Source organism: Trachypithecus francoisi, unplaced genomic scaffold (assembly GCF_009764315.1).
Source record: "Trachypithecus francoisi isolate TF-2019V2 unplaced genomic scaffold, Tfra_2.0 Lachesis_group21, whole genome shotgun sequence".
Classification (NCBI taxonomy): domain Eukaryota; kingdom Metazoa; phylum Chordata; class Mammalia; order Primates; family Cercopithecidae; genus Trachypithecus; species Trachypithecus francoisi.
In genome coordinates, this window is record NW_022681467.1 from 38,261,265 (window position 1) to 38,289,066 (window position 27,802).

General features: G+C 41.4%; 1 protein-coding gene across 1 annotated transcript in view; it reads right to left on the reverse strand.

Annotated features, from left to right (window-relative positions):
• Nucleotides 1-856: 856 nt before the first annotated feature.
• The window catches only part of LOC117068315 (receptor-type tyrosine-protein phosphatase T-like), a 337,994-nt gene continuing 311,048 nt past the window's right edge, over nucleotides 857-27,802 (reverse strand). The window contains exons 7-9 of the mRNA XM_033185381.1: nucleotides 27,185-27,478; nucleotides 18,908-19,005; nucleotides 857-949 (exon numbers count right to left, since the gene is read on the reverse strand). Of these exons, the coding sequence (XP_033041272.1) occupies nucleotides 857-949; nucleotides 18,908-19,005; nucleotides 27,185-27,478 (485 nt within the window). The remainder of the gene's footprint in view (nucleotides 950-18,907; nucleotides 19,006-27,184; nucleotides 27,479-27,802) is intronic.

Sequence of the window (27,802 nt, forward strand, 5' to 3'; positions counted from 1 at the left end):
TGGAGAGACAATCCAGGTGCAGTTAACATGAGAACCTCTTCGCATTTGCATAGCACTCAAGCATCTGTAGCACAGAGCCAATCAGAGCCTTGCCTCAGCTCCTGGATGCAGGCAAGGCTTACCTGTGTCAGGTCTACGTTATCCAGGCAAGTGGAAGCCAAGGAGGGCAGTAAGAGCCTGCTCCAACTGTGGTCCCCTTATAAAGAGCTCTCCACCCTCCACCACTCTGCTTTATATCTCACTGGCTAACACTTGGTCACATGACCACACTCAGCTGCAAGAGGGGCATAATCTTTCAGTGCTCACATCATTGCCAGAAAAAAATAATCTCATCTTAGGAAGAAGGTGCAAACAGATATTGGTTAGCAGTCGCTTCCACTTGGCTCATTTTATACAGGCGATGAAGCATAGAAGGATTAAGAAACTTGACCAAGTAAACAGCAGAACCAGGAGTTGAAATCCAGGTTTTCCCAACCAACCTCCAATACCCTGTCCACTGCTTCCTTAACTGACTTTCTGCACCACTGAGGTTTTTGCACAAATCACTGCCAGATGCTATTAACAAGGCAGTATCCTCCCTCCCTCAACCAATCTCACACACATACACATGCCCTCCTCCATCTCCCTGGGCTCATCAGGATCACCTCAGTTTCTAAAATAAATCTGTCACCTCCATCAATCATGAAAAACAATTGGTCAATCAGCTGCAGTGGAGGAGGCCTTGTCAAATCACAGATTGGACTAAACTGGAACTGACCAGTAGATTCATTTCAACCATCACCTTGACAGTTTCAGGTAGACACAGTCACAGAGGCCAGGGTTGTTGAAAGACTCAGCATGCACAAGAAAAGTGCTTTTATCTCTGCTGCTTGCGCTTCTGTCTTGGCTCCGTAGGGACAATAAAGCAGAGGTCATCTCCTAAGCTGCTCTGAGATCTCTGAGAATACTTCTGCAAAGATAAGGCAGAAGAGAAAAACCAATTTCCTTCCTGTTTTTAGCTTCTCAGGAAAACAACCACAGTAGAGAAAATATTCATCTCTGCCACTGTGGCAAAGAATGACAAGGGCCAGGCAAATGCAATTGGGTCTTATGCGTTCACAGTGAGAAAAGAACACAATTAAGAAACTCCAGTGATGCTTGAATTCTTGAGGAAGTGCATAGACCTCTGTTTCTCTGGCGAAGCTCTCCAGAGAGGCCCCCCAAAGAAACTAAAGGCTACTTTATTCACTCACTTTTCAAATGGGTGAGTGAATAAAGTAGCCTTTAGTTTCTTTTACACGTGTAACTAAATGGATCTTATATCTGAATGGTGTCAGATTATAAAGGGTTCTATAAGCAAAAAGCATTTTGATAAAGGAAAGTGGATTTGTTATATGTTATTGTGAGAGAATAAGATAAATGCCTTTACAGATGGAAAGTCTAAAAGTGATGGTATTGAATGTGACAACGGACATATATTAAACTAGATCAAATAGGAATTAACGAACATGACCAAACCCCTACTACTTGTCAAAGTCAGATATAAGAAAATATAGGCAGCCTGGGCGACAGAGCCAGACTCCGTCTCAAATTAAAAAAAAAAAAAAAAAAAAAAAAAAAAAAAATGATTATTTCAAAAATGTTATTTACAGTTCTTCAGAGTAATTGCAATTTTATTGATATTAACTAAAGTTAAATTGCATTTATTTTTGTGTTACCTAGGATGTGTGCGCGGGTGTCTATGGACTGCAATCTTACGAAACCCTTCTCTCTGTTTCCCCATCTGTCCATTCCTCTGTCTGACTCTATCTACTCACACATTAATTATGTCTCTATTTTTCTACATTTTTTATCAAGTCTTCCAGCTGTATATTCATTCAACTATAAAAAACATAAATATATATATATATATACACACACACACATGCAGTGTTTTTTTGCTGATAAAATTATTACGGCTGTTTGGTGATATTCTGGAGAATTTTTTTTTTTTTTACATAATACTTTTTTACCTATGTCTTTATTGCTCTAACTTGAGTACATGCTAGTCTTATAAAAATCACAGTGTTAATAAAATTGTTACTTATTAAATCAAAAAAAAAAAAAAAAAAGAAAATATAGGCATACCCTATTGATCTCAAATGTCAGAATCAATGAACATTTGTTTAACTTCTACTTGCCAACAACTGCTGTAGACATTTTCTCAAATGGTTTCCATTTAGTGACTGTTTCACATCTATGAGCTAATCATATTTTGTTCCCACTTTACAGATGAGAAAGCTGAGGCTCAATGAGATTAAGCAACAGTCATTAAGGGACAGAGGAAGGGGCAGGTCTGGAATCCACTTGCTGTGATTACAAGCCCAGTGATGTTTCTGTGCCTTGAGCAATAGCCTTTTCCAGAACATTACTGATGATATTCAAGACAGGTTGTATTGCTGAGCAGAGATGCTGGAAGTTTCATCGAGGTTCAGAGTTTGGGTGTGCCAGTCATTAGCTCTGTGACCATGGACAAGTGACTTCCTTCTCCAAGCTTCTCCCTCATCCTTAAAAATAGGATAATATGGCCAAGTGTGGTGGCTCATGCCTGTAATCCCAGCACTTTGGGAGGCTGAGGTGGGTGGATCACCTGAGGTCAGGAGTTCAAGACCAGCCTGGCCAAAATGGTAAAATCCCATCTTTATTAAAACTCAAAAGACTAGCTGGGCTTGGTGGTATATGCCTGCAATCCCACCTACTCAGGGGACTGAGGCATGAGAATTGTTTGAACCCGGGAGGTGGAGCTTGCAGCAAGCCGAGATGGTGCCACTGCACTCCAGCCTGGGCAACAGAGCAAGACTCCACCTCAAAAAAAAGGAAAATGGATGATACTATATCTTCAGTTGCTATTAAGAAGTAGAGAATGTAGGTAAAATGCCTGCCACATATTGTTTCCATTCTATTCAAATGACAAAATATGGTCTATTAAACATTCGTTATGAAATCAGGATACTTGGAGAGACTCCTTTAAGGGGAATTATCTGCTCTGAATCCACGTTGCCATTTGCATGTTTAGACCATGTAGCCTTTCATTGGTTTAACAGAACCTCTCTGAGTACTTACTTGCTCAGTGCTGGACCATGCTGGGCACTAAGGTACCACAGCTTAGAAGACACTGTGGTCACTACCCTGAGGAATGTGCTGAGGGATGATGCATAGAGCAGGTGTCATCAGTGACTCTCCAGCCTGCGTCTGGTGATGATCATTGTGGCTCTCTGGATTCCTTCTGCCACTGGTTGCTGATTTCCTGTTTCACCTGCTATGGTGCCTCTGATAGCAGGCCAAATCAAGGACTTGGTGGTTGCCAAGGGTGAGTCCCTGCCTTTGTGTCACCTCGCCTATCTTTGTGCCACATCACTTAGTGCAGATTTCCTGAACAGTGTGTCCTTCAGTTCATATGAGGTACGTGTGGTAGAATAATCAGAATGGATCTGGCAACACTCACACCTAACCCTAAGGACCTCATAAAAGGCAAATTTCCCAGCATTCTCTTTCTCCATCATAACTTTCTAGGACTGACCAGTGCTCTCTCAGTTAACAGCAGTGACAGCCTACATCGTGTGTGAAGTCCTGTGCTCTGTACTGGGAACCCAGCAGATAAATAAGACTAACAGACTGATATGGTTTGGCTATCTCCCCACCCAATCTCATCTTGAATTGCAGTTCCCATAATACCCACATGTCATGGGAGGGACCCAGTGGGAGATTACTGAACCATGGGGGTGGTTACCCCATGCTGCTGTTCTCATGGTAGTGAGTTATCATGAAATCTGATGGTTTTATAAGCGGCTTTTCCCCCACTTGCTCTGCACTTCTCCTTGCTGCCACCATATGAAGAAGGACATGTTTGCTTCCTCTTCCATGCTTGTAAGTTTCCTAAGGCCTCCTCAGTCCTGCAGAACTGTGAGTCAATTCAACCTTTTTTCATCAATTACCTCGTCTCGGGTATGTCTTTATTAGCAGCATGAGAACAGACTAATACACACACCCTCAGTCTTGTGTGGCTTACAGCCTATCAAGGACAACATCAAATATCACAGAATTGAGCGATAGTAAAAACAAAAAGGTAGATGATCTTGCAATCATCAGGTGCAAATTCATGGCAGCAGGCAGCTAAGGGATGGGAGGCTGGAGGTCAGGAGAAGCCCACAGATGTGTCTGATGTTCATAGGCCAGTCTAATGGTGGAATTCTCCCTCACAGTGTATTCAGATGCACCTGCATTCTACCTTTGAGAGTAATTGTAATATTTTTGTCATAAAATTATTCGAAACTATTTAAAAAATAGTTTTATTTTCAACATCATTTGGTTTCCAAGAACTTAATAATTTATCACTGCCTGTGGTTTCTCTAATCACTTTGTTCCTTTGGGAATTATTGATCTGTAAGGAAAACTAACCCATAGTTTATTTGTTAAGTGTAATGAAATTTTTTGAACAGTAAATTTGACAATATCTATAAAGGCATGTAGACACACATGTCATAGGTAATGAATTATTGTTAGCTTCAATTATTCAGTTTTCTTTTCACATTTTTGAGTCAACATATTGCTTTTCCAGGCCTTAAAACATTTCCATAAGCCCTGAAATCTCCTGACCACAGAGTAAAATAAGGAAAATGGGCCCAGAAAGGGAGCAGGACAGGACAGGGAGACTGGAGAAGCTCTTGTAGGGCTTCAAATGGCAGGGAAGGTAGTGACAACACTCTCAGGACATTAGAGGCCATGGAAACTATGTAAACTGAGGGAGAAATCAGGCTAGGTTTGTGCTGGGATGCTCACAGAGAATGAACAGCAGCAAGGACATGAAGTCTGTAATTAGCACCCAGGAGGAGAAGGCTGGTAGAAAGGTCCAAGAATGACGCAAGAAGACTCTCCCTAGCACAGTACATACAAGGATGAAGAAAAAAACACTGTCCCAGACAGGCAGGCAACTTAGAGAGGACCTCTCAGAAAGCTGCACTGGAACAAGGAAGTAGCAACTGGCCATGAACGACAACATCCCACACCAGACATCCAGGGCTACTCTCCCCCTTGGAATCCACTCATTGAGGGCATAAAACTATTCAAGCGGAGGGTTACTTCACAGAGGGGTGGGGACAAGCGAAAGAATGTCTCTTTGCAGACTGCACTACGTCCAGCACATCCAGACAATACCAGCTTTGCTGGATCACTATTTTTCCTGTGTACCTATCATGTTCTGGGCACCATGAATGACTCTCTATGTATCTGTTCATTAAAGCCTCACAAGATCCCACTGAGATGGGTACAGTTATTCTAAATGTATAGATAAGGAATTAGTCCACAGAAGTTTAGTAACTTGCTCAAGTTCACACAGCTGGTAAGTAGTGACATGAGAGTTTAAATCTGGAAGGTCATACTCTCCTTGGAATATCCTGTGGCTTCCCAAAGTCCACTAACATCAGGGCAAGAATATCACTACTACTGACATTGAAGAGAAATGTATAGATTATATCTTATTGCATTAATGTTATACGCATTTGAATTCACTTTCCCATTTAGTCATCATGAGACCTTCTTCAGCATGACAATCCAATGAATCCAATCATGTCATGGTGTATTTGATCCTAACAGATACCTCTTCTACCCTGAAAAGGTCCATTTCAATGGACCAAAAATGGAAAGGTATAGAAGTAGCAAAATGAAATCACATTTAAAAATACATCATCATCTACTGGAAAAGAAAAAAATAGTAGTAATCTGCCTTAGAAATTTGCCAGATCTCGGCTGGGTGCAGTGGCTCACGCCTGTAATCCCAGCATGTTGGGAGGCCATGGCAGGTGGATCACTTGAGTTCAGAAGTTGGAAACCAGCCTGGCCAAACATGGTGAAACCCTGTCTCTATTAAAAATACAAAAACTAGTCGGGCATGGTAGCTCACCCCTCTAGTCTCAGCTATTTGGGAGGCTGAGGCAGGAGAATCACTTGAAACTGGGAGGCAAAGGTTGCAGTGAGTCGAGATTGCACCACCGCACTCCAGCCTGGGTGACAGAGCAAGATTCCATCTTTTTAAGAAAAAAAGAAAAAAGAAAATAAGAAATTGACCAGATCTCATATTTATACCTTGTTAATGGGTATAAAATAAAACATGAGACTTCAATGAATAGTGGCAACAAAGACTCCTCAGGCCATGTCTGTGAATGGGAGAGAGTAAAATTGAAGAAAAAAGAAACAGATCTAAAGGATGAGGGAACATGCACAGTAGTATGGCTGATTGGGTGTGACGGCTAAGGATGGTGAGGGAAGGATTCCAGATGACTCTCAGGTTTCTGATCTGGGCAAACAGGATGGTGTTTACCAAATAGGAGTGGCTATTTACCAAACAGGAGTAGACCATTTTCAGCATCAACCTATAACGTTGAGGTAGGTAGAAAACAGGTAGGAAAAGTAGTTAGGCATAAAGACTTGAAGTTCAGAAGTGATGGGGATATATTCATGTCTTGTTGAAGTCATGAAACAGGTAAGACATCTAGGAAGAGTTTGTGTAATGAAGAGAGAATTGGGCAAAGGACACAACCCTAAGAAATACCATCAAGTGCAGAAATCAGAGATGAGAAACAGAGGACATATGATCCTTGAAGCAAGCTCTCAATGCACATAAGCTAGATAGAGTTTTATTTTAAAAACAAAGCTGACATGCAGTCCATAGGGAGGTAAAGGTAGAAAATCTCTCTACTGACCCTGGTGGGATGGGATTGTTCTTAGGTATGGAGGCATGGCCTTTTCTTCCTTAAGAGGAAGAAAACCTGAGGCAAGATAGGAAAGCCCTAAGGAAAATAGAGAGAAGGATGTGGAAGAGAAAATGTCAGGTGCTAAAAATTCAGAACCTGCCTAAGCCAAGCCTAAAGGAAAGATAAGAGCCTGCAAATATTTGACATGTGTTAATGCCAGTAAGGGAGAGAATAGATTCCGCTCCAAATAGGGGGTTGAGACTTGTAAGTAGTGATAAGAAATAAAAGCCATTGATTATCAGCTCCAAACACCAAACTACTTGTTTGCAGAGTTATTGTCTCAGGAAAACAGAGAAGAATAAAGGCAGAATGTCAGCTCATAATAGCTATAGATGGGCATGTCTAAATAAACAAAGCTGCTCATCCACTGTTGAAGGCAGGGTGTAAATTGACCCAATTTCTGAAGAACTGTCTCAAAGTCTTGAAAATGCTCACTGACCCACCAATGACTGTTCCAGGAATTTATTCTAGGAAAAATATTACATATATGCACATATATTAGTATCTTTCAAGATGCTGATTATAGTTTTTTTTTTTTTTTTTTTTTTTTTTTTGAGATGGAGTCTCGCTCTATCGCCCAGGCTGGAGTGCAGCGGCCGGATCTCAGCTCACTGCAAACTCCACCTCTGGGATTTACGCCATTCTCCTGCCTCAGCCTCCCGAGTAGCTGGGACTACAGGCGCCCACCACCTCGCCCGGCTAGTTTTTTTGTATGTTTTAGTAGAGATGGGGTTTCACGGTGTTAGCCAGGATGGTCTCAATCTCCTGACCTCGTGATCCACCCGTCTCGGCCTCCCAAAGTGCTGGGATTACAGGCTTGAGCCACCGCGCCCGGCCTGATTATAGTTTTTTAAAATTAGGAAAAACATGTCTGGAAATCAAAGTTAGGATGAAATCAATTGTACATCCATATAACAGTATATTAAGACTATAATCAAAACAATGCCTCCACTCTCTCACCCCCTTGTCACCTATCATATGACACTCTGGGTTTTGCCTGCTTTTATTTTTTAATATCTGTTAATGCCAAGTCACCCATCACTCCAACACTGACAAATCCAAGTGATATGGTTTGGCCATGTCCCCACCCAAATATCATCTTGAATTGTAGTTCCCATAAGCCCCATGTGTCGAGGGTGGGACCAGGTGGAGGTAACTGAATCATGGGAGTGGTTGCCCCCATCCTGTTCTTGTGATGGTGAGTGATTTCTCATGAGATCTGATGGTTTTATAAGGGGCTTTTTCTCCTTTGCTAGGCACTTCTACTTCCTGCCACCATGTGAAAAAGGATGTATTTTACTTCCTGTTCCACCATTATTGTAGGTTTTCTGAGGCCTCCTAAGCCCTGTGGAACTGTGAGTCAATTAAACCTCTTTCCTTTATAAATTACCCACTCTCTGGCGGTTCTTTATAGTAGTGTGAGGACGGACTAATACATCAAGGGGACTCTTTGGAGCACAACTTACTCAATCCTTCAGAGTTGGCAACTTTCTCCATCCTCAGTCTTGCTGTTGACCTGAAGGCATCATATCTCACTTGTTTTCCTTCTGCTTTTAGTTGTTTGTTCATGGTCTTCTTTTCAGGCTCTGTCTTCACAACCCAATTTTATGGTGGTGGCATTCACTGGGGTTGGCCTCTCTTATCTCTCTACATGCTTTATCTAAGTTGATGGCATTTATCAGTATGGCTTTGTGGGGGAAAAAATCTGTGCTTCAATGAAAAATTGCACTGTCTATAGCCCATGCTTCCTTGTTATCAGATTCTGATTCTATGGGAGCTGTTTCCCAACTCTGGAAATTATAGATAACTGATAATAATGCAGAATAATTCTTGCCCATAGACATGCAAATGGTTCCATGATCAGGAAAAGGGATAACCTTGCTCCCTCAAGGAAAAAAAGCTATTTTTGCTTCCATTTTCATATTCCTGAACTATACATATCTCTTACCTTTGAATTTTCCTGTGTACTGGCTGTAACACCTCACCAGTTTCCTCATCAATGAACTAAATGCAATCATGTTCATTTTTACATCTCTGTGAGGGTCTTGGTTTTACCTTTTCTTGAAAATTATCTTTTAACAGTTTTAAGTTATATCTAGAGCCAAAGAACCCAAATGTATGTCTCTATCACTGACCACTCCCTACCTTATTGACTTATACATATATCTAACTGATTCTTCTTATTGGAAGTAATGTTCTCTAAAGTTGCACTGAATTACTGAATATTGAACCCATGGCTCCTAGGAGAAATACAAAGTTAAGTTCCTGTGAGCCTCTGCTCACAATGTTTTTGTCAACTGATTAATACAGAACCTTGCTTATGTACAGAACCTTGTTTATGTACATAACCTTGTTCTGTGTGTTTCTGTTCAAAGACAGCTTACTTAACAGATTTTTGTCAATTCATTAACATTGAACTGACATTCAGCAGCCCTGTAACTCAGGCCTGAACAAAGCTCATTTAATACACCTATTTTCTCTGCAAAGCACATCACAGCCTTCTTGTGCTTAGGAACGTCAGACAATACTTCAGCACTACACTTGGGGGCCACTTAAAGCAGCAAAATCACCGGCAGCACAAAAATGTGAAAAACATAACACTAAATAAACCATGAAAAGGATAGTCATTTACAGTAGGGGAGCTGAAACAAGAAAGCAGAGTGTCACCTCTGACTCCAGCTAGGAATATCTGCATTGGGCAACCCAAAGTTTTCACTGTTCTGTGCAGGTCTGTGAATGACTGGGAAAGAACCAAGAGTACTGATGTTGTTGTTATAAATAAATTTTAGTGAGTAAATTTGCAAATCTGCAAATAATGAAAACTGTATTTCTGTATCTATATTAAATGTAATGTATGTCTCCCCCATTAGTATTCAGGATCCATAAAAACTAAGACCATATCTATTCAATTCTATTATATATTATTCAATTTAATATTTGCATTTATTGAAGTAAAAAGATACTTGAGTACGTAGAAAAAATATTCATTATACATTGTTTTAAAATGTATTACTCAACAACATTTACATATTAGCTCAATTTTGTCCAGGAGATATATCTGTCTGTATTAAGAAAAGTAAACCTTAATGGAAAGAACTGTCTTAAAATTTTGTACAGTCTCTGTGTGGTGGGGTTCGTGTTTTGTTTTTACATCCCTTTTTAGTGTTTTTCTGTATCTTCCAAAATAAAATAATGAAAATTTTTTTTTCCATCATTGCTGCAAAATGCCATTAAGATGTGAATACTTGCCTTAACTTTTCCACTATATACAGCAGAAGTTTGAACAGCTCGAGGCACCAGGAACTCTCTAACTTGCAAAAAAAACATCTGGGTCAGCACCTCCAGCCTGCTCATATGACAGCTTTAATAGCTCATCCCCATAGGGCCTGGTGCTCTCCTAGGTAATATCTTTCATCTAATGTCTTTGGAATATGTGGCCGGAATTAAATGTCATGCTCTTGGGATATTTTGTGTAACATATTACAGGCATCCCATTGCACACTCAGTCTGAACCCTAAACTCCCATAATACAGAATACTGTCACCTTGATAGCCACACCTAATTATGAATGTACATTCATCCACTCTTCAAACTACTAGATGCGCCAGCCAGACACAGAGGTCTGTCCTCAGGGAGTTAGAGTCCAATATATTCAAGACAGTGGGATGGTCTTTCCCAGACTGTGGGAGGCCTTTAGATGTCTAAGCTGCCACGGCTTTGGTCAAATGCTTTGGGGTGGGTACAGGGAAAGTCAAATCCATGTACCAACTATAAAAGGCAATGAAGGGCTATGTTATCGACTTCTTCCTTCTAAGGGATATTCCTCTGGGCTCAATTTTATTGTGTTTAGTCCATATGCAGTCCTATATAAAATAGTCTGGGTCAAGTTTAAATGGATTCACTGCTTAACCTGCAAATTAAAAAAAAATTCAATTAATCAGAGCTCTTGCCTCCTCCATCCCATCGCCACCACATTTCCCCCATGCTGTCTGGTTAATCCAAGATTCACAGCACATAGAAACCTTCTGTAGTGGACAGAGGCAGGAGCCAAGTGAGTCTGGTCAGGAGATGCTATTTCACAGCTATTATGAGATTTGAGATTTGGGGAAAGTCGCTTTACTCCTCAGAGCATCAGTGTCCCTATGTAAAATGACAATGATCCTCTGAATTAAGTCGCAGGGTAATGCGAGGATCAATAGAAATCGTGCTTATAAAGGGCTCTGTCTGGGAAGATACTACTGTAAAGGCTATGCAAGAGCAGGTGGTGCTGGCCACGTGGAAGGGGCTGGAGGTTTCCTCCCAAAATAAGTTTCCCTAACAGGGTGTCTGCTCCACCATTATGTCTACAAGTTCAGAAGCTTTGTAAATATGGCACCCACTCTGATATGTTCTCTTACAGCTGTGAAGCTTCTTTGGGTCAGGCTCTAAGCTTTCATCCCTTCTCCCCGCCAAGAGACTCCCATACCCTCCCTCCCCAGTCCATCATTTTTTGGGGTATTGTAAGCTTATTCCAGCAATGGTGCTGGAATAATAGGTTAAATATTGAAAAACAAGCTGAAACCTCACCTTATACCAAAGAGCAAAACAAACCCTCTATTAGTTAATGAGCTAAATATAAGACATGAAACCATTAAAAATGCCAACTTGATAACAGTTGTTATCACTGAGTGATGCTTTGTTGGATTCTTTTCATTGTTGTGTGTGTATTTTTATGATTTTTCCAACTTCCCTCCAGTGCACACATTTGTCTTCACAACATTCTTTCATGCATGCAACACCTATTTATTGCATCCCTCCAGGTGCCATCCATGATTCCAGGCACTAGTGACCAGAACAGACAAGGGAATGATCCCTGGGGAGTATATAGTCTAATGGAAAGGGCAAGTAATAAACAAATACACACACGGATAAGTAGATGACTATGAATTAGGATAAGTTTGGTAAACAGTGTTTTTCTTTCTGTTTTTTTGAGACAGAGTCTCACTCTGTCGCCCAGGTTGGAGGGCAGTGGCATGATGTCGGCTCACTGTAACCTCTGCCTCCTGGGTTCAAGCAATTCTCCTGCCTCAGCCTCCCGAGTAGCTGGGACTACAGGCGTGCGCCACCACACCTGGCTAATTTTTGTATTTTTAGTAGAGCTGGGGTTTCACCATACTGGCCAGGCTGGTCTAGAACTCCTGACCTTGTGATTCGCCTGCCTCGGCCTCCCAAAGTGCTGGTATTACAGGTATAAGCCACTGTGCCCAGCCTTAAACAATGTTTTAAAAGGTTAAAATGGAGAGAGAGGAAGAGGAAGCTAGATCAACAAGGTCCTTAGTGAAGTGACTTTTAAAGGGACGTGTAAAGGGCAGTGATGAGTTAACTAGTTCACCCAAAACTTTGCTGTAAAATATTTATTTTATGCTGTAGAGTGACCAGTGAGACTAACTGGCATATGGAACATGATTACATGAGAATGAGGTCAGTGATTAAAAGGGAATAGACACAATCAAAAAAATATATTTAACTGGAATATGAGATACATTTCCTATTTTCAAAAGGTTATTTTCAAATTTCAAAAATGTGCTACTTTTTTTTTTTTCAAATATAAAGATGAAGAAGATAAAGAAGTAAAACGGCAGCCATCACCAAAGTAGTTATAGTGGCTGCACCCATTTTCAGCCCTAAGCCCAGGGAAACTCTTGGCTGGAAGAGTTACAAGGTTCTAATGATTAAGAAGCCCCAACAAGGAAAATCTACATGGCCATGGGGGATGGACAATCACTCCCTGGTGGATTCCAATCAAACCTTGAGACCCCCTAACTCCCACCCTCACCTCCTGCTACACCTCATCTCAAGAATCTCAGGATGACTTGTGACTCAAGCCAATAGTGGGTGGGATTTAGAAACAACTGACACTCTGGTTTTCCTCTTTTCTGGCAGGCAGAGTCTTTTTCTCTGCATCAAGCCAGGTTTGGGCTCACTGCTCTGGATAACTCTCCCATTTTTCTCACTGTAGGGAGACCTCTGCATTCCAGAATGGCCAGCAATGGACAGGGTGCCCTTGGCTTCCTCTGGCTCAGGCATCATTTTGGCTGAGGCTGCATACCAAGCTCTTGATAGAGTGAGCTTTGTGAACATAGCAAAGGGCTAGCCCCTCAGACTCATGACAATGAGGATTTTGGGGTTTAATGGTGAGGAAGGCCTAGGGCCTAGGTAATGAGAAAGTGGAAAAAAATAGCATAGTGTCCTCTTAATATGTTGTACCAGTTGACTCACCTGCAGAAATGCCTGTTAAGAGTCTGTTTCGTTCCTTGCCAAAACTAGTTACTACCAATTTGAAACATATATGTAGGTAATATATGGGTAATGAGAGAGAAAGTGAGCCTCTAGGTGTTAAAGTACCAAAAGCTCCAATTTACTCAGCACCTACTAAGTTCTCCTCGTTGTACTTAGAGTTCTATGGTCAGCTGGGTCCAGAGCAGGACTCTAATCAGACTCTGTAGGCCCCAACCTCAGCTACTTCCTAAACTGTGTAACTTGGAGCAAAACACTAAATCTCTCTGGCCGTGGTAGTGATGGTGATGATAGAACCTACCTCATGGGGTTATAGGTTTCCAGGCGAATTCAGTGGGGTAAGCCTTGCAGAGCGTTATTAGCCATCATTAATATTAATGACCTGTATTTCTATCCAGTGAGGTAAGCAGCATTATACTAATTAACAGAAGGGGAAACTGATTCACAGAGGTCAAGCAATTGCCCAAGGCTGTCCAGCATCCTAAGGAGTGAATCTGGCATTACAACTCTGATGGGTCTGAAAGCAAACCCCCTATTTAACTGTCCCTACTCTATTTGAACACTGAGCTTGAAGCTTGGTTTGTATTTCAGGGCTTAGCAAATTTGGGACTGTTTCTGTACTGTCCGAAAATGTCAATGATTCACTAACTGTAATAAAAATAACCTCATATAGAGTGTTTTACAATTTATAACAATCATTCACATTCACATTTGACTCCAATGGGTACAACTATTTCTAAATCATATAAATTTTTGTGACCCATGGTCTCAATACCTGTGTGTGTGTGTGTGTGTGTGTATATAATATATATATGTATGTATGTGTGTGCTTATATATATACATGAATATACAATACATATATATGGCATGTCTGTCTCTGTACCTATACCTAAGTGCAGATAGATTAAAATACATATTTTAAGAAGGGTTGTTTCCATTCAAAGAAATGCTTTGATCCAGAATTAGCTGTCCTCCCCCAGCCCCACCTAATATTCAGCTCAATGCAAAAGATGCACAAAGAGGGGCCTGGAAATAGAGTCTGGAGAAAGTTGAACTGCTCTAGGAACTTGAATGAGAAGACTTTGCTGCACCTGCGGGCAATTTGGGAGGGAGGAAACAGAAAGAGGTGAAAATTTCTTGCCTGTTGAAAGGACTTTTGAAGTCTGAGGAAGGATGAGTTCTATGCTGGGGAGGACGGCAGTGCAGCCCCTTGTATGAGTCCCACCAAACACCAAGAGAAGTTTGTTGCTGCAGGAAACAGCCTTTGTTATTTGGCTTCAGGAGAGCGGTGTGGAAGGGCCCAGGTCCACATTTGGTTCAGTTAGGGGAGCCAGAAGAAGTTGATTGATGTTCTAGAATCCAGGGCAGGTAGTGAACAGCGACTCGTGTGCTCCTTTTGGAATCTCCATGTGCAGAATTTGAAATGGGGAGTTCTGGTCAATACTTTTTAGCTTTCACTGGTAAACTGGCCCTAGCTGATATGTGTTCTGTGTATTTACATTTCACAAAATTGAGACAGTAATTTCTTACACTTGTGGTTTTGTACACTTTTTTTTAAACTTCCTATAGCATGAACGTTGTTAACCCGTACCATTAGATAGATATGCCACGAAAGTAGTTTGTAAAAACACTAGCATAGAATTCCACTATGTGCGTGCACCAAAATTTACTTAACTACTCTCTAATTGTTGGTGCATTAAAGTGATTTCCAAGTCTTTGTCCTTATAAATAATGCAGTGATGTCCTCTATGTCTGAAACTCTCTTTTGAGCAGCTCTGATTATTTTGCTAGAAAAAAAATTAGCAAATTGTCCTCTTAATATGCTGTACCAGTTAACTCACCTGCAGAAATGCCTGTAAGAACCTGCTTCGTTACTCCTTACCAATACTGCTTATTACCAGTTTAAAAAATATATAGGTAGGTAATATTATAGATAAAACGCATTTATTTGATCATCTGTAACACTGAACATTTTTAATATGCTTTTTGCCATTCATATTTTGTTTAGCAATTACCTCTTTAAGCCTTTAGCCTTTTTTTTATCAGTGTGATTACATTTTAATGTTAGAGCTCTTTATGTGTAAAGATATTTTATCTCCCTTTTCTCAGTTTCGTCACATATTTTCCCACAACCAGTTTACTCACATGCTATTTGATTTTAGTTAACATGGCATAGAAGATTTTTCTTTTTCTTGTCTTTCTATGTAGTAAAATGTGTAAACCATGACCTCAATGGTATATTTGCATGCTTTTAATGAACTGAGAGTCTCTCCCAATAAAAGAATGACATTTTCTTTATTTTTTTCTAGTTTTGCCTTTTAAGTTTTTAAACTACCCATAATTTAATTAGCATATGGTAATATATGCAATAAATTCTATTTTTTACAAAGTGTCTTACCATGTACAATTTATTAATCATGTACTATTTGATAAGCAATTTTCAATTCATATAAATCTTTTTATTTTTGTAAAGATGTGGTTTTGCTATGTTGCCCAGGCTGGTCTTGAACTCCTGGGCTCAAGTGATCCTTCTGCCCCGGCCTCCCAAAGTGTCGTATAAATTTTGAAAGTCAGTTTTTCTATATACTATATTCATTTCTGGGCTTTAATTATTACAGTTTTTATAAATGTTGACATTTCACAGAGAAATCCCCCAATCACTTTTTCTAAGTGCTCTTGACTTCTTTCTCCTGTATTTTCTTTCAGATCAACTTTTAAATCAGTTTAAGTTTCAAAATGAATCCCATTAAGATCTTGATTAGAACTGTATTAAACCCATCAATTAATTTGGGGAGGATTGCTATCTTCACAATATTAAATTTGCTAATCCAACAACATGACATACAGCTGTTTGTTCAGGTCTTGTTTTCTCATCCTCAATAAAATTTTGTAGGTGTTTGTATTTTCATATACATGCTGCACATTTCTTAGTTTACACAAGTATTTATACCGTAATTACATTTGAGAATAGGATACATTTTATTATATTTTTATAATGGTTATTACTGGCATATGGCTATTGACTTTTGTTTATTTGCTTTGTGTCTGACCATAGCATTGAAATCTTTTAGTAGTTCCAATAGCTTGTTTTTTTTAGTTAAGTTTATTCTCTTAGGCATTGAGGCTATAAGAACATTTTCTTCTGGATATAAGAAAGTGTCTTTCCATTTCTAGCTTACTAAGAATTCTGATCAGTAATGAAGGCTGAATTTTTTCAAATCACTTCTTAGCCTCTCTTGAGAGGATAAGATGATTTTTATTGTTTGGCCTACTAATATGAGGCATTACACCAATAGTTTTTCTAATATTCAACATCTTTCATCAACACATTCCTGGAAAACACCCAACTGGGCCATGGGTGCATTATGCATTGATAATGATTCTGGATTTCAGGAGACAGAGCTTTGTAGCTGTGCAGTTAAGGGTTTGATTTTTAGCTGGGCCATTTGAGCAAGTGTGTGGCCTTGGGCAAGTCACCTACCTCTCAGACAGTGAGTGCAGGAATTATACCTACCTCACAAGGTTGCTGCAAGAATTACAAGTAAAATATTCAAAACAAGCTCAACACTACAGGCCTTGCATATAGTAGATACTCCTCAAATTGGCAGCCACTGTTTTCATCACTATAATCACACATTTTCTTTACACTGTCATCTCAAGTGTGACACAGCTATAAGAGTGATTGAACTCTCATTTTAATATATTTGGGGTGCTATTTTTTAAAAATCCAGAGAGCCTGATAAACAAACACCGTTAGCTTTTACTATCTTTAATGCTTCTCTGTGACTCACTTTTTCTTCAAATTTCAACCCTCAAATTTAGAAGAAATTGAAGGACTACTTGTTGACTTACTACTGTAACTGAATACAGATTTAGTTGCTTGCAGAGTTCAAGTAACAAGAGCAAGATCTGCTAGAAAGAAAGTGACTTTATTCCAGAGCTAGCTGAAGGGCAGTGGTGCAGGTTCCTGCCTCAGGGTGCCACTTTGCTTCTGAGCAGAAAGCAGGGGCCTTTAAAGGAAGGCTTAGAGTGAAGGGCACAAACGGGAGAGGGTGAGGAAGCACAGGGTCTATGTGACTTTTCAGATTTCTTATCTATCCGGAGGTCTCGCTAGTGCCATCACGGGCAGAGCGAGGTTGTAAATGGAGGCAATCTCCTGTTGGGAGAGAATTCTGGATGTGCCTGGTTTGCTTCAAGATTCAGTCTCGGGAACTTCTAAGTAAACGCATAGTTAGACAGGCTTGCTGTGTTGGAAGTGTCTGGTGGAGAAAAGGTAAAGATTATAATTTCATTCCTAAAGAGCTAAGTAGGTGGTGGGGGAAAAGAAAAAAGGTTAAAAAATTCATTTTTTTTCCTTTTAAAAATGGAGTGCTCAGTTACACTGCTGCACTTCATCTTCTAGGAGGCCCTGGCTCCCTAAGGAGCATGGAGTGGCAGAAAAATCTAAAAGTGCAACTGGATGCCTAATAGGGCTTTTCCTGTTGCTTTGGAATTTTATCTAAGAGTACAAAACCAATAAGCATACAAAATAAATATTGCCACCTTCTACAGAGAAGAGCTGAGGGACTTCCAGCTATTTCTTCCAGAGAACTAAGAGGTTCCCAAGCAGACTCTCACTCTTCCCTCCCAGCGCTACAGTCAGCTCATACAATAATGAGACTTCACGGGTTAGGGGAAGAGAGTCTCTGAAATTATGAATTGTAGATTTAAAGAGAGAGAGCTTTATGCTTTCTTTGCCTCTTTCTTAAGCCAAGGGAGAGGGACTCCAATGTAGCCAACAGTAGACATCATGTGACAGTGGGAGGGGAGAGAGGGTCTGCAAGAAGAGGAGATGAACATCTTTTGCCCTCAAGGTGCTTGTCCATCTGCAGATAATTCTTACGGTGTCTCAATCAGAGGCTCCACAACCAAGTATGATCAGAGCAAGTTTTCTCCCTTCTTTAGTTTTCATCTCTCTTTCGTGGTCCTACACCCCAGGGAAAGAAAAGAATGCCGCAGCAGCAAAACAAGTTGGGTAGGTGATGCAAGGACTGCCAGAACCCCTTCTCCACATCTTTCTGAGGAAGTGCTAGTCATAATCCATCTTCTGTGGCTGCCTTCAATCTAGGTTCACCTGCACTGCACGAGCAACTATGTCCCTTCGAGCATGGTGTGGCGTACATGGAAGTCCCCTCCTTCCCTAGATCCTCATGGTCTTGAAAATTTCTCCATTGGTCTTTAGAATCCATTAACTCTATGGCTTTGATTCTGGATGGGATAGCGATTCAATTTTCATTTCTATTGGCTACTCTTTCCATGTTCCCCGAAGATTTATGGATCATCTCTCACCAGAATTACAGCAGAGCAGAGATACAGGTTAGATGTCTGTGTTCATACTATGCTCCTGCCCAGAAGGATGTCCCATTTTACTTCTAATTCAGAACCCTAAGAGTTAGGCCAGGTTATATTCCTCCCATTTTATAAATGGTGTAGCCAAGACATAGAGAAATGAAGAAGAAGAAAAACTCACGAGACTAGTTGACCGACACTGTTCTATTTTTTGGACCTTCAATTACCTCTTTTTATAATTCTCTGCCTCTACTCTGTCCTAGAACTGCATGTTGCCCTTAAAGACCCTCGCCTGTGGGACCCACTGGCTTCTCAGAGAACACAGAGACCATCTGAGGCTGCTTATCGCAGAGAGTCTGGACTCACTTCCAATCCCTTTTTGCTCTGGGCTTGAAAGGCCTCATTCTTACAAGCCTTGGCCTCCTCAAAGAGAGAAGGATCTGCATAACATGGTTCTCCCTCTCACCTGGGACTAGAGACGGTTATAAAAAGGTCAGTTCCCATCCCCCTTACCCCACGCCCTATCATGAAGTACCATCACAGCGACACGTCGAGGACTCCACAGCATGCACACAGCCACGTATGCCCTGTCTTCCCAGCAGTGATCAGAGCTTGTTGCTACACCACTACTGTCTAAGAAAGTACAGAGAGTAGCAACCAGAGAAATCCTTCTTAAAACAGGGTCCATCGTGCCACAGTGAAGGAAATTAGGTTCTGACGTCTTTTTCCCAGGCCTAAGATTTATTTCTAAATAATGTTTATTAAAGGGCCCCTATGTTCCCAGTTCTCTGCAAGGCATATAACTTATCTCACTGAAGCTTTCCAACAAAATCGCATATTATAATATCCCTTAGATGGAAGAAAATAAATTGAGTCACAGAGAGATGGTGTAACACATCCCGGTCACCCAGCTAGCAAGTGCCCAGCTTGAAATAAAAACTAGATTATTTTTGGCTCTAAAGCCTCTATCCTTTTCATTCTATTCTAATGACTACTCTCACTTCATTGAGCCCAGCAATTTGAATTTATCTTTTTTATTCCCCTGGAGAAAAGAGAGAGGTAGACACATATCACTGCAAGTAGAAATCCATAAATATGTAAATAAAATAGAACCTGCAATCAACCCTCAGGTGGAGGGAATAGAGAAACCTCCAAATCAACAACATATGTGGTGTCTCTGACTGTACAAAGCCACTTTTCACTTGGAGAGCTGGGACTCTGCAAGACCACAATGAAGTGGGTTCCCAGGCAAGGGGCCTTTGATTTACACACACGGGGGATGGGCTAAGATTACATGACTTGCTGGATTGTTGATTTGTGATTCTGTAACTATAATCGGAGTGGCCTGGGGTCTGCTTCAAGCAAAGTTGAGGGGGATAAAAGAACCAGTTTCTGGGATTAATTGAGACAAATGTGAGGGGCTGAAGACCTGTTTTTGAGATGAGGAAGAATATGTCTCTTGGGAGCAAAATTTACAAGTGGGTGTTTCAAGGAGGCCTATTTGAGGGTGACAGCGAGGAAGAGCTTCTTCTATCTAATGCTAGATAATAGTCTTAAGACACCAACAAGCTGGTACCCAAGCCATTGAAAGTGGTACCTGCAGGAGAGGTAAACAGCCAAGTTGGACCCATGTGGTGTCCATATCTCTTGTCGTCTCACCTGCTTTCTCCAGTTACTGACCTCGGCATCCACTGCCCTTTGTTCTCACTGTGGACTCCAGACAGTTAATGCTAGCAGCCTGCCTACTGCCCCTACTCTTCTAAAACTAATGGACACTCTGTGTATAATCCATCCAGAGTTGTATGATAACCAAGCCAACACCGGGTAGAGGATAACAGTCACTACCCAAGATCTCCAGCAGGGAAACGGTCCGCCATGGAAGAGTGCAAACTTCCCATCAGAGGCAGCATTCAAGGTGAGGCTGGGTGGGCAACACACAGCTCTTCTAAGACCCAACTCCTATCACAGAATGTCAGCTGTTGGGGATGTGCTGGAGGAAAGCACACAGTGCTCTAGACAAGAGAGTCTCTGAGAGCCCAGACCACAGCATGGACTCTGAAATGGGATTTCCCAGGAGTTGGTGAACAACAAAAGAATATGGTCCACCTTCGAGATGCCAATTAGTTCTGAGAAGTGGACAAGTAAGACTTCCTATTTTGATATAATTATTCATAATCACAGCATCCATAACAATAGCAGCAACCAATAATGGTTTGGTTCACTATAGGCAGCTAAAGAACATTTTGAGTTTTTGAAGTACTTTGATATACATGATCACATTTGCTCTCAGACCTATATCTCACAAAAGATGGTGAATGATTAAATAAAAGAAACAAAATGATAAATAAAAATATAAGAAATGGAGTATCTCAACAGAACAGCATGAAGACAGAGAATTAAATTGCTTTCATCAGTACTAAGAAGTCCCTTTGCGCCTGTAATCCCAGCTACTGAGGAGGCTGAGGCAGGAGAATGGCGTGAACCTGGGAGGAGGAGCTTGCAGTGAGCCAAGACCGTGCCACTGCACTCCAGCCTGGGTGACAGAGCGAGACTCCGTCTCCAAAAAAAAAAAGAAGTCCCTTTGATCCTAACGTCCAAGTGAAATCAGGAAGTCCACATGGAAGAAGCAGTTATCTGCTCATCTCTCCTAAGCTCCAGATTTATATATTCCCATTACCTGCTATGCATCCTCACCTCCAACACAACAGATTCAGACCTGAGCTCATTCCCTTTTGTGTTTTTCAGCTCAGAAAACTGTTCCACCACTGTGATGGTTAATAATGAGTGTCAACTTGATTGGATTGAAGGATGCAAAGTATTGTTCCTGGGTATGTCTGCAAGGGTGTTGCCAAAGAAGATTAACATTTGAGTCAGTGGACTGGGAAAGGCAGACCCACCCTCAATCTGGGTCAACACAATCTAACCAGCTGCCAGTGTGGCCAGAATAAAAGCAGGCAGAATGTGGAAAGACTAGACTGGCTTAGTCTACTGGCCTACATCTTTCTCTCATATTGGATGCTTCCTGTCCTTGTACATCGGACTCTAAGTTCTTCAGCTTTTGGACTCGGACTGGCTTCCTTTCTCCTCAGTTTGTAAACAGCCTAGACCTCACCTTGTGATGTGTGAGTCAATACTCCTTAATAAACTTGCCTTTATATATACATCTGTCCTATTAGTTCTGTCCCTATAGAGAACCCTGACTAATACAACCACTCATCTCTCAGTCATCTAAACCAGAAGCATGGGAGTATCAGCTTTGACTTCCTTCTCCCAACCCCACATACCTCGATTCCTATCTGATCATTTGTCCAGGTTCTGGTTTATCTGGCTGGGAGTCTTGCTCTGAACTACAGCCTGCTGGGCTGGGATGCTGCACTACAGGCAAACTCTTGACAATCTCCTCCTTAAGGGTTACGGAGGAGGTATCCTTCAGGTTAAGGGAAGGATACCCTTCCCTTAGTACCCCAGAATTTTCATAATCAGTAACCTCTCAGAACTGGCAGAGCCAGAATGCGTCCCCACCTGTCTTAGCTGAATTGCCTCTCTAGCATCTTCTGTGCTACACCCAAACTCGTAGCTTACTGCTGCCAAGTCTCTGCCTGCTACTAGCATGTCCTTACTAAGTCAACCTCTGCCACCAGTGCCTAGCACAGAATTTGGCACAAAGAAAAGACTAAGTAAATGTTTGATAGAATGGAGTGAAACTTTTGTGTAGTAGTTATTTATTCTCAGCTGATCTCCATAGTCACCAGCCTCCCTACTACCCAATGCCACCCTCAAGAGGACACTTGTGAGCAGAGGAGGTCCCCAGGGCTGAAGACTCCATCAAATCCTGTGATGAAGAGTTTCTTCAGCCAAGAGACCTAGCATTTAACTGATTGGTGACCTTGGTCCAACGATTCTGAGTCTGTTTTCCTCCCATCTACATCTCAGAGCTGCTGCAAAGACCAAGCTATGGAATGGACATCCTTCCAAAGAGTCATGTTGGCTTGTCACTGTATATGTTAGTCTAAAGTTTGGGTATGAAACAACACCACTCAGCGAGCTCCTTACAGCAGATTTCTAGGCTCAACCCCAGAACTTCTGATGTATTAGGTCAGGGGACAGATCTGAGAATGTGCATTTCTTTTTTTTTTTTTTTTGAGGCGGAGTCTCACTCTGTCGCCCGGACTGGAGTGCAGTGGCCTGATCTCAGCTCACTGCAAGCTCCGCCTCCCAGGTTTACGCCATTCTCCTGCCTCAGCCTCCCGAGTAGCTGGGACTACAGGCGCCCGCCACCTCGCCCGGCTAGTTTTTGTATTTTTAGTAGAGACGGGGTTTCACCGTGTTAGCCAGGATGGTCTCGATCTCCTGACCTCGTGATCCGCCCGTCTCGGCCTCCCAAAGTGCTGGGATTACAGGCTTGAGCCACCGCGCCCGGCCGAGAATGTGCATTTCTAACAAGTTCCCAGGGGAATACTTGTCTTAATTCATTTGGGTTGCAGTAACGGAATACCATAGACTGCGTACGTAGCTTTTAAACAACAGAAATTTACCTTTTATAGTTCTGGGAGCTGGAAAGTCCAATAGCAAGGTGCCAGCAGATTAAGCATCTAGTGAGGGTCCATTTCCTGGATCCTCACATGGTGGAAGACATGAAGGAGCTCTCTGGGGCCTCGTTTATAAGGGCATCAGTGTTCTGCCCTGATGACATAATCAGCACTCACATGTGCCACCTCCTAATATCATCATTTCAAGGATTAGAATTTCAACATAAGAATTTTAAAGGAACATACGTATTCAGTCTATAACAATACTGATGCTGCTGGTTCAGGGACCACACTTTGAGAACCACTGCCCTAGATGATTCTAAGACCATTACTCTTTCCATGCTGATGCTGTCTTTCCTACATGAAGCATGACATTTCAATGCTTGCCTTTATGTTTTACCTTTTTTGCTGTTTTGTTGGAATCTTAACCCAGCCTCTAAATTCCTCTGGGCAAAAATTACACCTTCCACTCTACATACTCTCTCACTTTCTGTTTCGTAAAATAAAAAGTACATTTCCAGCGTGATTAATAATTGAATAGGAAAAGGAGGAAAATCTCAGACTACCAACACCAATAAACAACACCTACAAATAGGTATCAGCCCTGGAATTCTCTTAAAAATTAATTACGAGTCAAAAAACATTCCACCATCAGTGGTGATGTGGGAAGGAAGATTATCTTCTTGATGACACATTTTGTAAAATGTGGATTATTCAAGATTTTAGCTGTAACTTAAACACCAACGTTTTTTAAAAATAAAATACCACAATTGCATTTCAACTCATAATTTTTATATTGATAGCCAGACTATTGTGTTTTCAACAAGTAAAATCCATTACACAGTCATGGCAGCAGTTTGCAATAGATTGTAAATTTTTATTGAGATGATCATCTTGTGATTGAATTTCAAAATGTATTATATGATCATCAGCAAATAAGTCCACGGGGGCTGCTAAAGTACTTTGAATATCATTTATAAAGATCAAAAACCCTGGAAACTCTTACATTTACCCTGTGGAAAGAGAGAAGTCTCATCAGTAGGATCAAATCAATTATTTTTATGGATGAATATTGCATTGCAAAGCTGAGATAAGGTATTACCCAGTTTAATAACATATCATTATATCCTTTGAAAGTAGTAAGTTTCATAATCAGGTTTCAATGAGGAATTTTACCAAAGGCCTGTTTTGAAAATAATCAAGGAAATGGCATCTCTGTTCAGCATAGTGGTTCAATAACCTTACAAGGAATATTTTCAAGCAACGAAAATACGTGGGTTACATACTACCACAATACATCGCTGAGATACTGAAGAATGGTTACAGCCAATTCCACTATAACTCTTGTTTTGAAAACGCAAATTTGTTCCAACATAATTAACATATGAAAGGGCAATTTGAGAATAACACGAATTCCGCATTTGCTTATGTGTGATTTTGTCTGTGAGAAACATTAGCGAAGAAGAAACCTGCACCCAGCAGACCTGAGCCACCTAGGAATACAAGCACACACACAGTTCCAACCCTTACCTGCCCCCTGAGCTCACTACCTGTGTTCTGAGCTACACCTTTTCCCTCAGTTTCAGACAGCTTTCCTTCCACCACTTCATAGTCACTCACAGGCTGCAACCTCCCTGATGCCCACTTCCACAGCAAACTTCAGGTCTTTTTCAAGGTAACACACCATCTGTGTTGAGTATCCCTTATCCAAAACGCTTGGGACCAGAAGTGTTTCAGAGTTCAGATTTTCTTGAATTTCAGAATATTTGCCTATACCTAATAAGATATCTTGGGGATGGGACCCAAGTCCAAACACAAAATTCATTTATGCTATATATATATATATCATAGGCAATCTTATATAATATTTTAAATAATGTTGTGCATGAACCGAGTTTGTGTACATCGAACCGTCAGAAAGCAGAGATGTAACTATCTTAGCCACTTATGCGGACAATTCTGTGCTTGTCTGTCATCATAATAATTCCTGACTTTGAATGTACATGCTATTGATAAGAAATCATCTTCTTATGCTTATGCACACATAAGTGCTTAACAGTAAAAAAGAATAAATGATATGTCATTAATACCATAAGAAATTAATGTGTTCAGGTTAACTGAGCAGCACAGTAGCCTCAGCAGATACCTGGATCAGCTGTTGAACGTCAGCAACAAACATCCTGGCTTTCAGTCCTCTCCCTGTGGTGTTGTGCTTTGATAAAGGGTTGGTACACCCTGCATTTTATTGTTTTAGGTGAGAACAAACATCAGAAGCAGTTGGGGAACCAGGAAGTGGATCCTCCAGGGAGAAAGAGGCATTCTACTCCATGGCTTTTAAAAATGTTTCCTCCAGAGTTATCTGCCTCGTTAACAAGGATTTTTGTCTTAGATGTCTCTGATTTTATAAACTGACAAGGTTTCCTATTCTGCTATGAATGCATACTGCTCCAGTCCTTCAATAAGCTCATCACCAATGCTTGCCGTGTCATCTACAGGCACTTTTTCTGCAGTGTTAACAATGTCATGTTCATTTGTTGTATCGTGTTGGCACTCAGTAAGTTTCAAATTTTGGAGCATTTTGGATTTCCGAGGTTCAGGTTAGGAATACTCCACCTGGATGGATGCACTTCTTAGCCATTTCACATGCATAAAATTGTGCCACAAGTTTTACTAGATTCCCCTCTTTTTTGATGTGTCACTAGGGAAGTATGGCCCTCCAGCCCCATTTTTTCCATAATCCCTGTGCTTTTTATTTCATAACTTGATATACTGTGGTGATTTTTAAGGACCTATATATCAGGTTATGGCAGAATTGTATGCACTTTCCCTTGCTGTTTGTTCCATGGTTCCTGTACTGATGGTTCCTTCCCCTCCACCCAGATGCCCCCAGTGACTCCTTTCTGTTTTCTGAAACCCATGCTGCCTGCTTTCCTGAACCACACCCGCTTCCACTAGAACATCCCCAGCTGTATACACAATGCTCTCTCTCTCTCTCTTTATTCATCATGATGTGGCCAAAAATCAAAGTCTGAGAGTCAGAAAATCTAAGTGTAATTGCTGACCGTGCCACTGGCCATTCTATGACTTTAGACAAAGAGTTTAAAAGCACTGAGTCTCTATTCCTTTGTGTATACATGAAACGTAAGATCGTACAGCAAAAGGTTACTTGGAGTGAAAAAAATATATAAATAAGGTAATTTGCAACAAATAAACTGTAAGTTCTTTTAATTTCTTGAGTTGCATCCAGAGCCAGACCATCTCAGATACAGTAAGACACACGTTGTTAGCCAATAGCCCCTGATTTAAAATGCAGTAGAAGCCAGGAGGCCTGGGACACAGTTGGATCCAGAGAATCCCTCCTCTTAGACACAATCTCTGCCAGCAAACTCTTACATGGCATCCCAGAATATCAGAGAGACAGGTGTAGTCGGCAGCCCACAGAGATAGAGTGGAATCCAGAGGACCCTCAGAGGAATAGTCCCAACCCACACTCTTAGGTAGGGATAGGAGCCTCCAGGGGATACAGAGGCAGGAAGCTCTTAGGGACTAAGGCAGTTCCAGAAACAATTCAGAGATACTGTGAGAGCCAGGAGGCATTTAAGACGTGGTTGGCAACAGGAGCCCCTCGGAGACAACTCTAGAATCGGGAACCATCAAGAAAATTGTCAAAACCAAGAGTCACAGGCCCAGCTCAGGGAGCCTCAGGAACAATGTTAGAATTAGAAACACATTAAAGATACAACCAAAACCAGAAGTCCCCAAGGACATAGTCTAAATGAAGCCTTCAGGGTGCATAGTCAGAGCCAGGAGCCCTCAGAGACACAACCAGAGCCAAGAACCCTCAGAGAAACAGAGCCAAGAACCCTCAGAGCAACATGGCCAGGGCCCTCAGAGACACAAAACCAAGAGCCCTCAAAGACATTCTTAGCATTAGAAAGCCTCAGACATACAAATGGCACCAGCAGTTCTGGGAGACACAGAGCCAGTGTGTCTCATCAGAAACACTATTAGATCCAGGAACCTCCCATGACCCAGCTAAAGTCAGGAGGTTCTCAGAATCACAGTCAGAGCTAGAAAGCCTCCAGAAATGCAACCACAGCCAGAAGGTCCTCTAAAAAAAAAAAAAAAAAACCAAAACCTTGATCCTTTTTATCCTCAATAGGAAGCACATTCACATTCAAAGAAAATTAGGAATTATTTGTCACAGAAAGGCAAGAGGATGGCCAGTCTTGGCAACAGCACAGCCTCTCATAATGGAGCCTGGGAAAAAAAAAAAATCTTACCTGCACACTTGGTCCTGGTGGTGAGGGGAGGCCCTGGCGGTCCGGTACCCCCCTCACCTGGTCGTGTGAGGAGCACTCGGATCTCATACTCAACGTCGGGGTCCAGATGCCACAGCTTATAGTTGGGAGAGTCGACTATGTGGGTCTCTGCCCAGGTGCCTGTGGTGGTGCGATATTCCACTTCCTTCAGGATGATGGGGCCATCCCCGATGATGGAGTTGGCATTTGGCTTGATCCACAGGTATGTGGCCCCCACAGCCAGCAGCTCTGGGGGAGCAATGGGCGTGGGAGGCTCTGTAAGACAAGCAGTCAACAAAGGATTATCAGACTCAAATGATTTACAGAGCAGACTCCGAGCACGTGATGACAAGGCACAGAATTCACAACATAGCCACAAAAAAATAGTCAGAAAACCCTTTGTATTTTATTTTATTATTTTTATTTTATTTTTTTGAGATGGAGTCTTGCTCTGTCATTCAGACTGGAGTGCAATGGGGCCATCTAGGCTCACTGCAACCTCTGCCTCCCTGATTCAAGCAATTCTCATGCCTCAGCCTCCCAAGTAGCTGGGATTATAGGCACCTGCCACCACAGCTGGTTAATTTTTGTATTTTTAGT